General features: G+C 43.5%; 1 protein-coding gene across 9 annotated transcripts in view; it reads left to right on the forward strand.

Moving 5' to 3' along the window:
- LOC136873840 (semaphorin-1A) overlaps positions 1 to 13,135 on the forward strand; it is a 923,904-nt gene that overhangs the window by 17,832 nt on the left and 892,937 nt on the right. For all 9 annotated transcript variants that reach the window (XR_010860177.2, XR_010860178.2, XM_067147109.2 and 6 more), the window contains exon 2: positions 11,493 to 11,667. Coding sequence is in view for 7 of the 9 variants with exons in the window: in XM_067147109.2 (XP_067003210.2) it covers positions 11,547 to 11,667 (121 nt within the window). In the remaining 2 variants the exon portion in view is untranslated. The remainder of the gene's footprint in view (positions 1 to 11,492; positions 11,668 to 13,135) is intronic.

The following is a 13,135-nucleotide window of genomic DNA, read 5'->3' on the forward strand; positions in this document are numbered from 1 at the left end:
ATTTCACGGTCTGGTAGGTTGCTGAGCGGAAAAGGTTGTATTCTGTGTCCAAGGTTGGAGCGACCGACCACACGCGAACCCGCCATGGCAGGGACACTGGAACAATCCTGCGGCTACTACCACTACTACTGCTGTGCTGGTAAATCCTAATGTGTCATAGCTGCAAGTGCGGGAAGAAACTGCCGTGACACCTCATCGTGTCTGTAGAGAGCATGCTACCGGCTTTCTTTCTGAGAAGTGCTAGTAACTGAACCAATATAGGAGGATCCTGTTTATTTCCTCCGCCACCTTCGCGGACGTGATACAAACATATTAGAGATTATTATTGTTATAAACCACCTATTTTAATGTATTTTGAAATGTTTGTCTTAATTTAGTTGTGTGGCAAACATAGGGACTGGTACTGCGTCATAGGTTCACTTCTCTCGTGCGACCTCGCTTGGTCACAGATTGTCTTCATCCAACGCTGCCGGTGTTAGGTTAGCAAGGCCTAGAGAGGCTCTCCTTTTCCTGTCTCTCACCCACTCTGTGTACGAACATTCACGGTTTCCGTTGCCAGTCGTGAGAGGCAACTAACAGGCTTAGAGGATTGTTTAGCCCCTTGAAACTACCACCACCATCACTACAACAACAACAACTTCTCATGGCCTTTCCCTTTCTTTCTTCGATTCTTCGAGGGTTTAAACTGAACATGTCTTCTGTTTACCGGGTGCAAACGTCGAAGTCATCTGTCCCAAACCCACCCAGTCAAAGTGCCTTATCCCAACCTGGGTGTTAGGGACCTAGTCAGCTTCCCTCGGCTAAGTCAGGGGCCAGGTCAGGCATCTTGAGTCCCAGTTTACGTGCGGTACGATGGCAAGTCCCAGTTCCATATGCTTCTCAGTAATTAAGACTGCTGTAATTTCTTGAAAGTTCCTTCGAGTATTCTTGTTTTGCTCATCATAGCAAATATATCCCCCCCCCCCAAAAAAAAAACACAAACCCCGTGGCACAACAGCCCCGAAGGGGCTCAGACCGAAAGCCTGCAGATTACGAGGTGTCGTGTGGTTGGCAGGACGAATCCTCACGGCCATTATTCTTGACTTTCTAGACCGGGGACGCCATCTCACCGTCAGATCCACGTAAAAATCCCTAACCTGGCCGGGAATCGAACCCGGGGCCTCCGGATAAGAGGCAGGCACGCAACCCACGAGCTTGGTTTACCGTGCTGTTGATCTAAAGCGATTCTGGGATGTCTTAATTATGTTCCTACCCTGCCGACCAACATACTGATGAGCATTTTTCGACCAACGGGACTCGAACCGGCGAACCACAGTGTCAGACCATACAGACTTTTGACCCCTTCACGATCATGGCCACCAGGCTGGCTGGCTACTCCTCTAAATAATGATGATGATGATGGTGATGATGATGATAATAATAATAATAATAATAATAATAATAATAATAATAATAATAATAATAATAATAATAATAATATAACAATAATTTGACGTCCCACTGACTGCTTTTATAGTTCGGAGACGCCGAGGTAGGAGAATTTTATTTTTTGTTTCGCAGTATTCTGTAACATGCAGGCTGGTATATTTGAGCACTTTGAAATACCACCGGACTGAACTGCGATCGAACCAGCCATCCTGAGCTCAAAAAGTCAGCACTCTACCATCTAAACCAGTTAGCCTGGCTTACTCCTCTGGATCCATAGTTTCTGTACATGGATATTGTAGTTGTGAATTATAAATTTGCTGGTCCCGTGGTCTACGGATAGAGAGCGTGCCTCTAACCAGAATGCCCTGGGTTCGATTACTGACCTGGTTAGGGATGTGATGACTTCTTCGAGGTCCGTTCAGCGTGCTTGAGAACAGTTAAGGAGCTATCTCACGGTGAGTTTGCGGCCCTGGAAAAGCCAAGAGTACGGTAACGACTGAGGGAGTTCGCCGCGCTGACCTCACATCACCTTATAATCTTCAGACCTTCGGGCTGAGCAGCGGCCGCCTGGTTAGCCGAGGCTCATCGGGATTGTGGTGCCAAACCGGCGGGAGATTATTAATTTCCTGAATGACACTTGCCTTTAAATTATTACTCGCTTTAATCCATTACCATACCTGTACGTCCTTGTCTGTAGTAATCAGCCCACTAATACCTGTGATTCTACCGTTGTGTTTTCTGTGCACACACAGTGCTAGTGTGCGTATAGTGGAGGTACTGCACTATACAGTACATGCAGGCGGACCGCAGCGGTCTCACAGGACGGTGTTTGCCAACCAGAGAGTTGTGGCTGTTGATGCAGGTGCTGTGCTCAATAACCACTGTGTGCCATACTTCTGCTCGCCTCACACCGCCTTCCTTTTATGTAGGATCATTAAAAGTCTTTGTGGTAAAAGCGAACTGGTGGTAGCGTCTTCATTTTAAATTGTACGTGACTTTCTGTCTGCCATTACCTTCACTCTTCAGGTTTAAGTATTGAAATATCGGAAATGTCATTACGATTCGCCACTGCCTTGACAGCCGATATCGACTGCAGACTTTACCTCTGTTCCTCTCCCTCATCCAGCCTTTTCGCTTCTCTCTGACTTCGCCGTGGATAATGTCCTTACGCTGGTTGTGTGTTCTGATTTCTGGAGTTGTAAAGTTGCTCTTTCTCTATTCACTGTGGGAATATCTTGGCTTGCTCCTTTTCTCTTGGTGGGTGTTGAACAGGTTGTGAATGCCTTCATTACTATGTCAAGTCTTTGTATCACCTCTCTCCCTTCCTCCCTCCTCTCTCTCTGAGGTAGTAAGTAACCTTTATTGTGATTTGACACAGTATTAATTACATTACGCTCTTGTATAAAACAGCATACTTAAGTGCAGTATATCAGGTAAATGGCACATTATTTTAAGACACTCTCCTTCTGGGCCACCCTCGTGGTGCAGGGGTAGCGTGTCTGGAGGTCATAGGTTCGATTTTCGGCGAGTCCAGGAATTTTATTTCCGGACTGGGATCTGGAATCGGGTTCACTGAGCTTCGTAGGGCCATCTGAGGAGGTCATCATCCTGATCACGTGATACTCCATTATCGGCAGACAACCTGGTAGGCAGGCTTTGGCAGGCCGAAGTCCTAGCGGGGTATTACGCCACGGATTTTTTAAAATCACGCTCCCTAGTGTTGATAGTCCTGACTTTCCTCTGCTCCCTTGACGGAGCTGCGATTTGTTTACTGTAATTAGTATCAAGTCCCTTTCAAATTACTATCTCTAGTTTAAAATAAAAAACCGAAGGCAGCATTCAAGTACCTCTGTTCTATGACCATTGGATCATAAAGAAGGTCTCCACTATTTCTTTTATCGCGCTAGTAATCTTGAGTTGGCGGGCCGTGATTGGCACGGTAGCTCAGCTAGTAGCTGTCTATCCTGTCGACCGATTTTGATATTCCAGTACCTCCAGGGTTGATTTTTCTCCATAAATATCGCGTGGTGTCTGTTGAGACTAAATCCTCGAATAATGAATTGTGGTGGCTTGATTTTTCTCCATAAATATCGCGTGGTGTCTGTTGAGACTAAATCCTCGAATAATGAATTGTGGTGGCTTCAGCTTCCCAAGAAATAAATCATATAAGCTGATCAACCTCCCATGATTCGTGGAGTACTTTTCTTAATTCAAACCGAAAATGTGTCTTGCTTCATGTGAGCAATTTTGGAGATCATGATTATCATCCCCGTGCACTTAAAGTGCTGTAAATGGTCTGATAATATTTGTGATTCAGATGTGTGCATTTGCGTGTTCGTAATCACTTGTGGCTAGGATCGAGAGGGGAATGGTCGTAGCTTATGCTTTTAGGTACCAACTCAGCAATGGCCTGGAATTGCATTTTTAAGACTGCGGGAAGTCTTTCCTAGAGTTACCAAAATGGCGATTAGACCAATTATTCTTCTCATTTTTGTTACCGGAGACTGAGCTCATCCTATTCCATTCACAAACATAGTCTTATAAACTATACGGCCGGGATGAGTGGTTCAGACAGTTGAGGCGATGGCCTTCTGACCCCAACTTGGCAGGTTCGATCATGGCTCAGTTCTGTGGTAATTTCAGGTGCTCAAATACGTCAGTCTCGGATCGGTAGATTTACTGGCTCGTGAAAGAACTCTTGCGTGGCTAAATTCCGACACCTCGGCGTCTCCGAAAACCGTACAAGTAATTATTGGGACATAAAATCAAAACATTATTATTATTATTATTATTATTATTATTATTATTATTATTATTATTATTATTATTATTATTATTATTATTATAAATTAAACAAAACTGGGTATGGAAGTCGGGCCAACCTGATGGGAAGCTGCTATGACTGTGGACGTGTATGGACATGTATTTTTTTAGTGTGTAACGTATTCGTTTGGTGCCCGTCATTCAAAAATCAGCAGTCTGGCAATGATCTGGAGAGACATTCCTGTCACTATTTTATTTATTCTAGGTAATGTCACAAACAGCAGGTGTGTGCTCGGGAGAAGGAACTGAGTGTCAATGTGCGGCCAGTAGAATAAATCTCATCGCCTTGGGATGTGTTAAAAAATGTGAGCACAGCCATCTTTCGCTATTCAAAGATCGTGGCTGCCAGCCAAGGACGATTGGAATTGAGGAAAATGCCTTTCATTCATCCTGTCGGTTTGTGATGATAGTGCCTTTCCTTTGTCCACCGTTGGCAGAGTTTCCAACCATTTGGGATAAAATTAATCAAAATCAACATAAGAAGTTCATTCTTCTGGAAAGTATTCCTGTAGTTCGTCAAGAATAAGATGCGCGGGGAAACGTTCGAAGTTCTCTTTAAATATCAGACTGAGGTAACCACCGATCGATCGATCCATGGTCTTGGCAACTTTTCACACTCGTTGCAAGTAAATGCTAGGACATCACCTTATAATGAGCATCTGTATCACTCACTGATTCTTCTAGTTACGTCTGGTTTAGCTTGTTATTCTACCATAATAATGGCTTTCTTTTTATTCGTTGTGCCCATCTGTGGAGCACGTTTGAACTTATTTTGCACAATGTTTCTTCTTCTTTTCTTCCCAATATCTCTTCATTTTTTCACTGTGTTCCTTTCTACGTGTTTCTGTCCAGCCTGTATTTTTTCTTGTTGGTTTCTCTGCACATTTGTTTGTTTACTAAGCTTCTAAATTTCATTCTATCTTGAATGGTTTCGTCCTCAATACCCATTTCTTGTAGATCTTCATGAATTTCTGCTAACCAATTGTTGCGGATTTTCAGGGTTAGAGCTTTATTTATTAATTTGTTTCTGTTCAGTCTGTTATTAACTGAAAGCCATATCACAGTAAGTTCAGTACCATATTTTCTTGTACTGTAGATAATCGAGGTACAACCTGTCTGCGACAAAAAGGAAACGATTACCGTAGCCGAGCGCGTTAAGACCAGAGATAGAATTTTTATGTAAATACGAATTTCTTTATTACAAAAATATTCATTTTCTTAACTTTATCCATTTCATTCGTAATACAAATTTTGCCAATTTATTTTGCATATTTTTCCATATTTCAGGGGTTGGCACCTAACAATATGGAAAATATTCATACACATTTTTCTTCTGTGGTAAAGACAGCCAGAACTTTTTCTTCAATGACAGAAAGTATGGCAATGCAAGCAATATTTAATGTAATATAAAAATAGTTTCTGATCTTGAAGTATTCAAGAACGCAAAGAGAGTTTTAAAATTATATGGCTTTAACTTGAATTTATATCCCATGAGCTTGGTACCTTCAAAATGCCAAACTAACCTGTATCTACTATCCTCACATTAAAAATTGATGTTCTAAGTTTTTTCAAATTATGAAAAGTGTCAGTTTGGTTTCAACGCACGAATATGTGATCGAAAAGAAATAAAATGCAGTTTTTGGTGATTAAGCTTATACAGTCTTTTGTTACTTTATAATATTCGATATTTGTCAGTGTTCAAGACAATATAACTACATATACATGTATGCATGTATTTGGGCGATTTCGAGTGCGTAACGTGTGCGTATCTTGAACATTTTAGCACTAGTTATGGCACTACAATTCCACATGGAAAGACATAACCATAATGAGGGTGGTTAGACGTATGTATTCACGGTTTTAATGTAGGCTACTATACATTGTAGAAAAGGTAGAAAATTGTTTCCTTTGAAATGTAGTATTGTAGAAGAGTCCCTAGTGTATCTTGGATAGTATTCTGTACTAACAAGTATCAAAACTGACTGTAGATGATATACAGACCGAGAATTCTTCAGTGATATAGCCCAGCGTGAAGAGGTGGGCCTGGGGACACTCGTCACGATTTACGTCACTGAGATCGTAGACGAGCCCTGTACGCTAGTCGATCAGTATCGCAGATTCAGGAAGTCACTATCCTTAGTATTGAGGAAACTAGTGAAGAAGATTAATGGGAATGATACATATACGAGTACTTCTCTATATTGTATTCCACGTTGTTTTCTCGCAAAGTGATGCACACCACTTCTCTCCCCATTTTAGAATTTGCAGCTTTTAAAAATGTGTATTTGTAGGGAACTAACCGCCGTTCAGCTTCAGGATATTGACGGCTCTACAGCGCAATGCATAGGATACGTTTTACATTTTTGTTATTACAGAACTTGTAGCTTGAAGGGAAGATAACAGTGAGATGTAATATTCAAGAGGCAGTTCTCGTTCTGCCATTTAGTATGAAGCTGGCGGAAATATAGACATGTGTGGTTTGGGGAGACTGGAGTGGGTAGCAGGACTTTTATCTCTGAAGAGAGTAATGCGCCAGCAAATTGTAGGTAAATTTTATCTCGGAAACAACGCGCAAGCACTCTGCTTTGCGTGTTTCCTCGGAGTTAACAATTACGTGTGATGTATTATCTAATTTGACAAAGTTTAGAGATTAATTTTATGTTAGTAATAAACAGATGATGATTTATTATTAAGGAATTAAGTTACATAACATTATCTTGTGTGTACACTAAGTTTATATACCTCCTGTGTTTCTCTAATTACAATTTTGACTGGAAACTTACTGCAAGGAGGGTGAAATAGGGGTTGTGAGTTAGTCTACAGGAAGTAATCTTGTGTACTAGTTTTTGCATATTAACGATCTGCTCACGGTCTACGAATGTGTAACGATCCCACCTAAATTCATTGGCCGACAGGAACATGGTGAAATATATACCTGTTATCCGCACGGCATCTATTACATGTCACAGGAATAAACAGGTCACAGTTGGGTCAGTAACAGATAAAGTTGGTGAAAGTTTACAATGCTGGTTTGTCAAGTTTTCCAGTGATTGTGGTGTTTGAGAGGATAGGGTATAAGTGGGATGGACTCAGTCAACCTATTTAAAAAACTTCTAAATTGAGCGTTTAGCATACACGCCAATACACCCGCTCCCCGTACTCATACAGTAGTTGGGCCCCCGTTTCTTTTTTCTTTTTGCTAGTTGCTTTACGTCGCACCGACACAGATAGGTCTTATAGCGACGATGGGAGAGGAAAGGCCTAGGAGTGGGAAGGAGCGGTCGTGGCTTAATTTAGGTACAGCCCCAGCATTTGCCTGGTGTAAAAATTGGAAACCACGCAAAACCATCTTCAGGGCTGCCGACAGTGGGGTTCGAACCCACTATCTCCCGGATGCGAGCTCACAGCTGCACGCTCCTAACCGCAAGGGAATCCGTCAGTTCTGTCCCCTCTTCTTTTTGTAAATTTTCCCGTTGTGTCATTTTTTAAAGAACTTAGGGTTTTTTTTGCTATTGGCTTTACGTCGCACCGACACGGATAGGTCTTATGGCGACGATGGGACAGGGAAGGGCTAGGAGTCGGAAGGAAGCGGCCGTGGCCTTAATTAAGGTACAGCCCCAGCATTTGCCTGGTGTGAAAATGGGAAACCACGGAAAACCATCTTCAGGGCTGCCGACAGTGGGATTCGAACCTACTATCTCCCGAATACTGGATACTGGCCGCAATTAAGCGACTGCAGCTATCGAGCTCGGTGCTTCAGACTCTGGGTCGGGGGATACAACTGGGAAGTATGACCAGTACCTCGCCCAGGCTGTCTCACCTGCTATGCTAAAAAGGGGCTTTACCGGGGAGGGGGGGGGGAGATTGGAAGGGATAGAGGAGGAAGAGGGAAGGAAGCGGCCGTGGCCTTAATTTAAGTACCATCCCGGCATTTGCCTGGAGGGGAAGTGGGAAACCACGGAAAACCACTTCCTGGATGGTTGAGGTGGGAATCGAACCCACATCTACTCAGTTCACCTCCCGTGGCTGAGTAAACCCCATTCCAGCCCTTGTACCACTTATCAAATTTCGTGGCAGAGCCGGGAATCGAACCCGGGCCTCCGGGGGTGGCAGCTAATCACACTAACCACTACATCACAGAGGCGGACGAATTTCATTGTCGTCCTTCTATTTACAAGGTGTGCGCCTCTGTAGCTTAACGGTTAGTGTTATTAGCTGCCGTCTTCGGGGGCCCGAATTCGATTCCCGGTACTGCCAGAAATCTAGGAATGGCAGGAGGGCTGGTATGTGGTTGAAATGGTACATGCAGCTCACCTCCATCGGGGATGTGCCTGAAAAGGACTGCACCACCCCGGGATGAGGGCACGAGTTTACTTTTTATTTACAAGGTCAAGAGTAAAGAATACAACAACAGTGAGATGAAAGAGAATGCCTGTTCTGCAATGACGGAAACAAAATTAACAATTGATCCCTAAACTAATGAACAAACTGTGTTGAAAAAGATCAACAATGTACGTAGCAGTTTCAGAAAGGAACAGAAGAAAGTACGGATGGCTACTTCTCCGCACCGTTCGTATGCAGTGGAGGAAGAAGACGATGGTCCGTCGGATGGAGATATTAAGCCTTAAGATCTGTTGGTGCTATTGGACAGCAACCCTCCCATTCGTCTTACACTGTGGACTGTAGAAATACTATCAGTGCGCGCGGCTGTGAGCTTGCATCCGGGAGATAGTAGGTTCGAATCCCACTATCGGCAGCCCTGAAGATGATTTTCCGTGGTTTCCCATTTTCACACCAGGCAAATGCTGGGGCTGTACCTTAATTAAGGCCACGGCCGCTTCCTTCCAACTCCTAGGCCTTTCCCATCCCATCGTCGCCATAAGACCTCTCTGTGTCGGTGCGACGTAAAGCCCCTAGCAAAAAAAAAAAAAAAACTATCAGTTCTGTGTCTTCTTTTAGTAATATTTCGTGCTGTGTGTCATTTTTAAGAGCGTAGTATTTTGAAACTTGTGGCGTGATTCTGCTTCACCCTCTCCCTTTATATTTTCAATTTATTTTGCGCTCGCACCGACACAGGTAGATATTATGGCTACGATGGGATATGAAAGGGCTGGGAGTAGGAAGGAAGCAGACGTTGCCTTAATTAAGCTAGAACCCCAGCATTTATCTGGTGTGAAAACTGGAAACCGCGAAAAACCATTTTCAGGGTTGCCGACAGTGGGGTTCGAAACCACTATCTCCGGAATTCAAGCTGACAGCTACGTGACCCAGTAGCTCAGGCACTTGCTCTGTCCTCCCTTCGTACTGTCATATAACAAGTCATTCATTTCATCTCATTAGCTCCTCTGAGGAGGTTGACGTCAGGAAGGGCATCCGGTCGTAAAATGCCGCTACGAAGATTCATCACATTTCATACCCGACCCGGTAGAGGATTGAACATATACACATGCTATAGCTGCATAATGCAGCCTGCCGGTTTATCAGCGCGTGTATGGAGAAGAAAAGGGAGGATAGGGGGCAAACTAATAAGTCTATGGGAAGGCCGAAATGTATTTGTACGAGGAGTTACGCCTTTTGCATACGTTGTTTATATAATTACAATACACTACCATGCAAATTGCCTTGAGTACATTTTGAATTATGATCAAAACAATGTGTGGAAAAGAAAGTTACGAAAAATGAACACAAACAAACAAAAATCATGTAACAATTAGAAGTAGAAAGTGACCTGCATGGATCTCACCCTCGTTGGAGGGTCTGCCTGACAAGGGCTGCACCAAACTAGGAATAATTCAAAACGAAACCCCATGGCGCAACAGCCCCGAAGGGCCTTGGCCTATCAAGCGAATGCTGCTCAGCCCGAAGAACTGCGGATTCGAGGTGTCGTGTGGTCAGTACGACGGATCCTCTCGGCTGTTATTCTTGGCTTTCTAGACCTGGTGTGCCATTTCACCGTCAGATAGTTCCACAGTTGTAATCACGTCGGCTGAATAGACCTCGAACCAGCCCTCAGAGGCAAGTAAATATCTCTGACCTGGCCGGGAATCGAACGCGGGGCCTCCGGGTAAGAGGCAGGCAGTGTTTACACTGCACTATGTCTTCTGGTATGGGCTAGAGAAATTTGTTATTTTCATTGACCTCTCTCAATCTCATCCTTAGCTTTTACAATATGAAAGTGACTGAGGTATGAGCGATGCTAGTAATGCCATTCCTTCTGCACCCAGTCCCTGCTATGAATGGTGTGAAAATATTGTTCATAGGGTCGGTTGGTGCATGCATTTCAGTAGGATTGACAGGCTGATATGCAATAGCAACTACTGGCTCGGTGAGGAAAGCAACGGAAAACTACTTCATTCCTCATTTCCCTAGTACACATCTTCAGTGACGCCCAGGCTATCTATTGATAGCTTTCGGTGGAACTGTGTAGGATTAAACCAGCCTCCGGGCTGAATACCCAACAGACAGACAGACTTCCATCAGGCGGTGAAACAAATCAACAAGGTTAAGTTTTGTGTTCCTTGATTCGTGACCTCTCTGACCACGGCCGACTTGATGCGTCGCTCTAGCTAGCTACTTGGGAGCGCAGCGAGGAATCCAGTCGGCCGTGCTCTGATTATCCGTGTTTACTTTACTCTGAAGCGAAGTTCAACGCGATCTATTATAAAACGGTCCGGAAAGGAATTACAGTACGGTAAAGTATCATTTTCCATACTCTTTTGAGTACGGGAAGAAGGCAGTTATATTATTGTACCCATAAAAGTGTACCTTTCTCCTTTAATGCGAGAAACCCGTGTCAGTACTGTGTATTTAATATATCGTCGCTGCCGGTACAAAACCTCCTATGTGAAATAGTTTAGCTTAGAACTTTGGCCGGCAATGTTCTGTCATCTAAGGTGCAATAACGTGTGAATATTGTCAAGGCATTCTCGCTCTTCATAACGTATGTGCTGCGGGTCAGTATATCTCCAAAAATATTATCACATAGGAGGTTCTGTCCCGGCAACAACGATATGCTCATTAATTAACATATTTTCCTGCGTCTCTTAGTACCAGCAGCTAATGAAAGTAAGTTAGACTAAGCGTCATCACGAAACTTTGTGAAGTTGTGGAGTGAGTTTCTCTGTTAACATTCAGATTGCTAAGCTAAGATTTACTGCAATCAGTTGAATTTGTTCCTCATAGAAATGTGAGTTTCTCCTTGCGGCTGTCGTTTTAATTGTCATGTTTCTGATGTGTTTCAGGGGTCGCTGACGAGGGGCAGGGCACGCGGCATGGAGTGAGTGCGCAGCGGCGCCATGTTGAAGGACTGTCACTCCGCTGTGCAGCGCGGCCTGGGCGTCTTGGCGCTGCTGCTAGCCACTCTGCAGACCGCCGCCTGGGTGCAAGATGTCCCCCCCAAGATGTACGTCCAATTCGGTAAGTCGTGCTCCCGCCCTGATGGGGCTTATTTACTTGCTTGTATCCAGTCAGCAAGTTTATAGCTCACTGCTACCCGTCAACAGAATGTACTGAGTCACATCTTCAGGTTCATATTGGTTATCACACCCACTACGGCAGTTTTCTTACAGGTGCCTAAAAGTTAATGTTCAAGGCGTTAATATTGAAAACTATAAAATGAATCTTTGACTGTATATGTATCCATTATTATTTTATTTTTTTACAAGTTGCTTTCCGATACAGATACGTCTTATTGCGACAAATGGAGAGGAAAGGGCTAGGCGTGGGAAGGAAGCGGCCGTGGCCTTAATTAAGGTCCAGCCCCAGCATTTGCCTGGTGTAAAAAGGGAAACCATCTTCAGGGCTGCCGACAGTGTGGTTCGAACCCGCTATCTCCCAATTGCAAGGTCACAGTTGCGTGCCCCTAACTGCATGGCCAACTCTCTCGGTGTATATCCATTTAACATTGCACGACCGTAGACTGGAACCATTGTGCCATCGGAGTATCTGTACCCCTCATAACAAGCAAGGGGAATATTCCAACTCATCCTTAAATAGCGTGATTCTTACTCAACATCTAGGAGTAATATTTGTTTATAAATTAATATTCCCAGTTTATGCGATCTGATTTGAAAGGAAACAACTGTTCATTGCCCGTCTCCTTCTGTCCTGTATTTTCTATCTTGGACTGTCTTTAAAATGGTGCATTAAACACCTATGCACTTTCTTAGATGTGCAACTTCTACGGTCTGTTATTTTGTTCTTCCGGATTAAACCGTTTTCTTGTTTTATGCAGCTTGTGTACATCTTACCGATGCTCTGAATACATTGCCCTATTCTTTACGTAGGCTGCTACTTTTTTTTTTTTGGATGGATAGTGTAACATATATATATAACTCTAGTATTGGCGATAAGAATTAAGGTGTAAGTTGAGACACATAGACGTAGATATTCGAGAGAGGCACTAGAATCCAATTATATGGATGGCGATATTCGTACAAGCAGATGCTTGGTAACTCCCAGAGAAAAGAATGAACAGCATACATGACGCAATGCATATGCCCTGGATGTGAGAATAACTTAGGTATCAACCTTGTAACAATATTCCTTCTTCAGCAGCGGATGAGACACGCTGAATAATGGCTAACAGGTTCCGCAAGAAGGAAATAAAAGGAATAGTCTCAACAAAGCAGCAGTGTAACGAATTTTTTGTGGAAATTGAGGAGGGTAAACATGTGCATTAAGCGTTAGAATAGCGAAGTAAATTGCTTGACTGCAGTGAAAACTCGGGATGGGATTTCTACTCGTCTAGTGACTAAGTATTCTGGAAGTCACTGATTTTGGAACGGTACATGCTCATGATTTGTGAAAATAATTGTTTACACGCCATATTACGTTACTCTAACTTGCTTATCATTTCAGTAGATTCATATCGCACCTATGCAAA

The sequence above is a fragment of the Anabrus simplex genome, chromosome 5, assembly GCF_040414725.1.
Source record: "Anabrus simplex isolate iqAnaSimp1 chromosome 5, ASM4041472v1, whole genome shotgun sequence".
Lineage (NCBI taxonomy): Eukaryota > Metazoa > Arthropoda > Insecta > Orthoptera > Tettigoniidae > Anabrus > Anabrus simplex.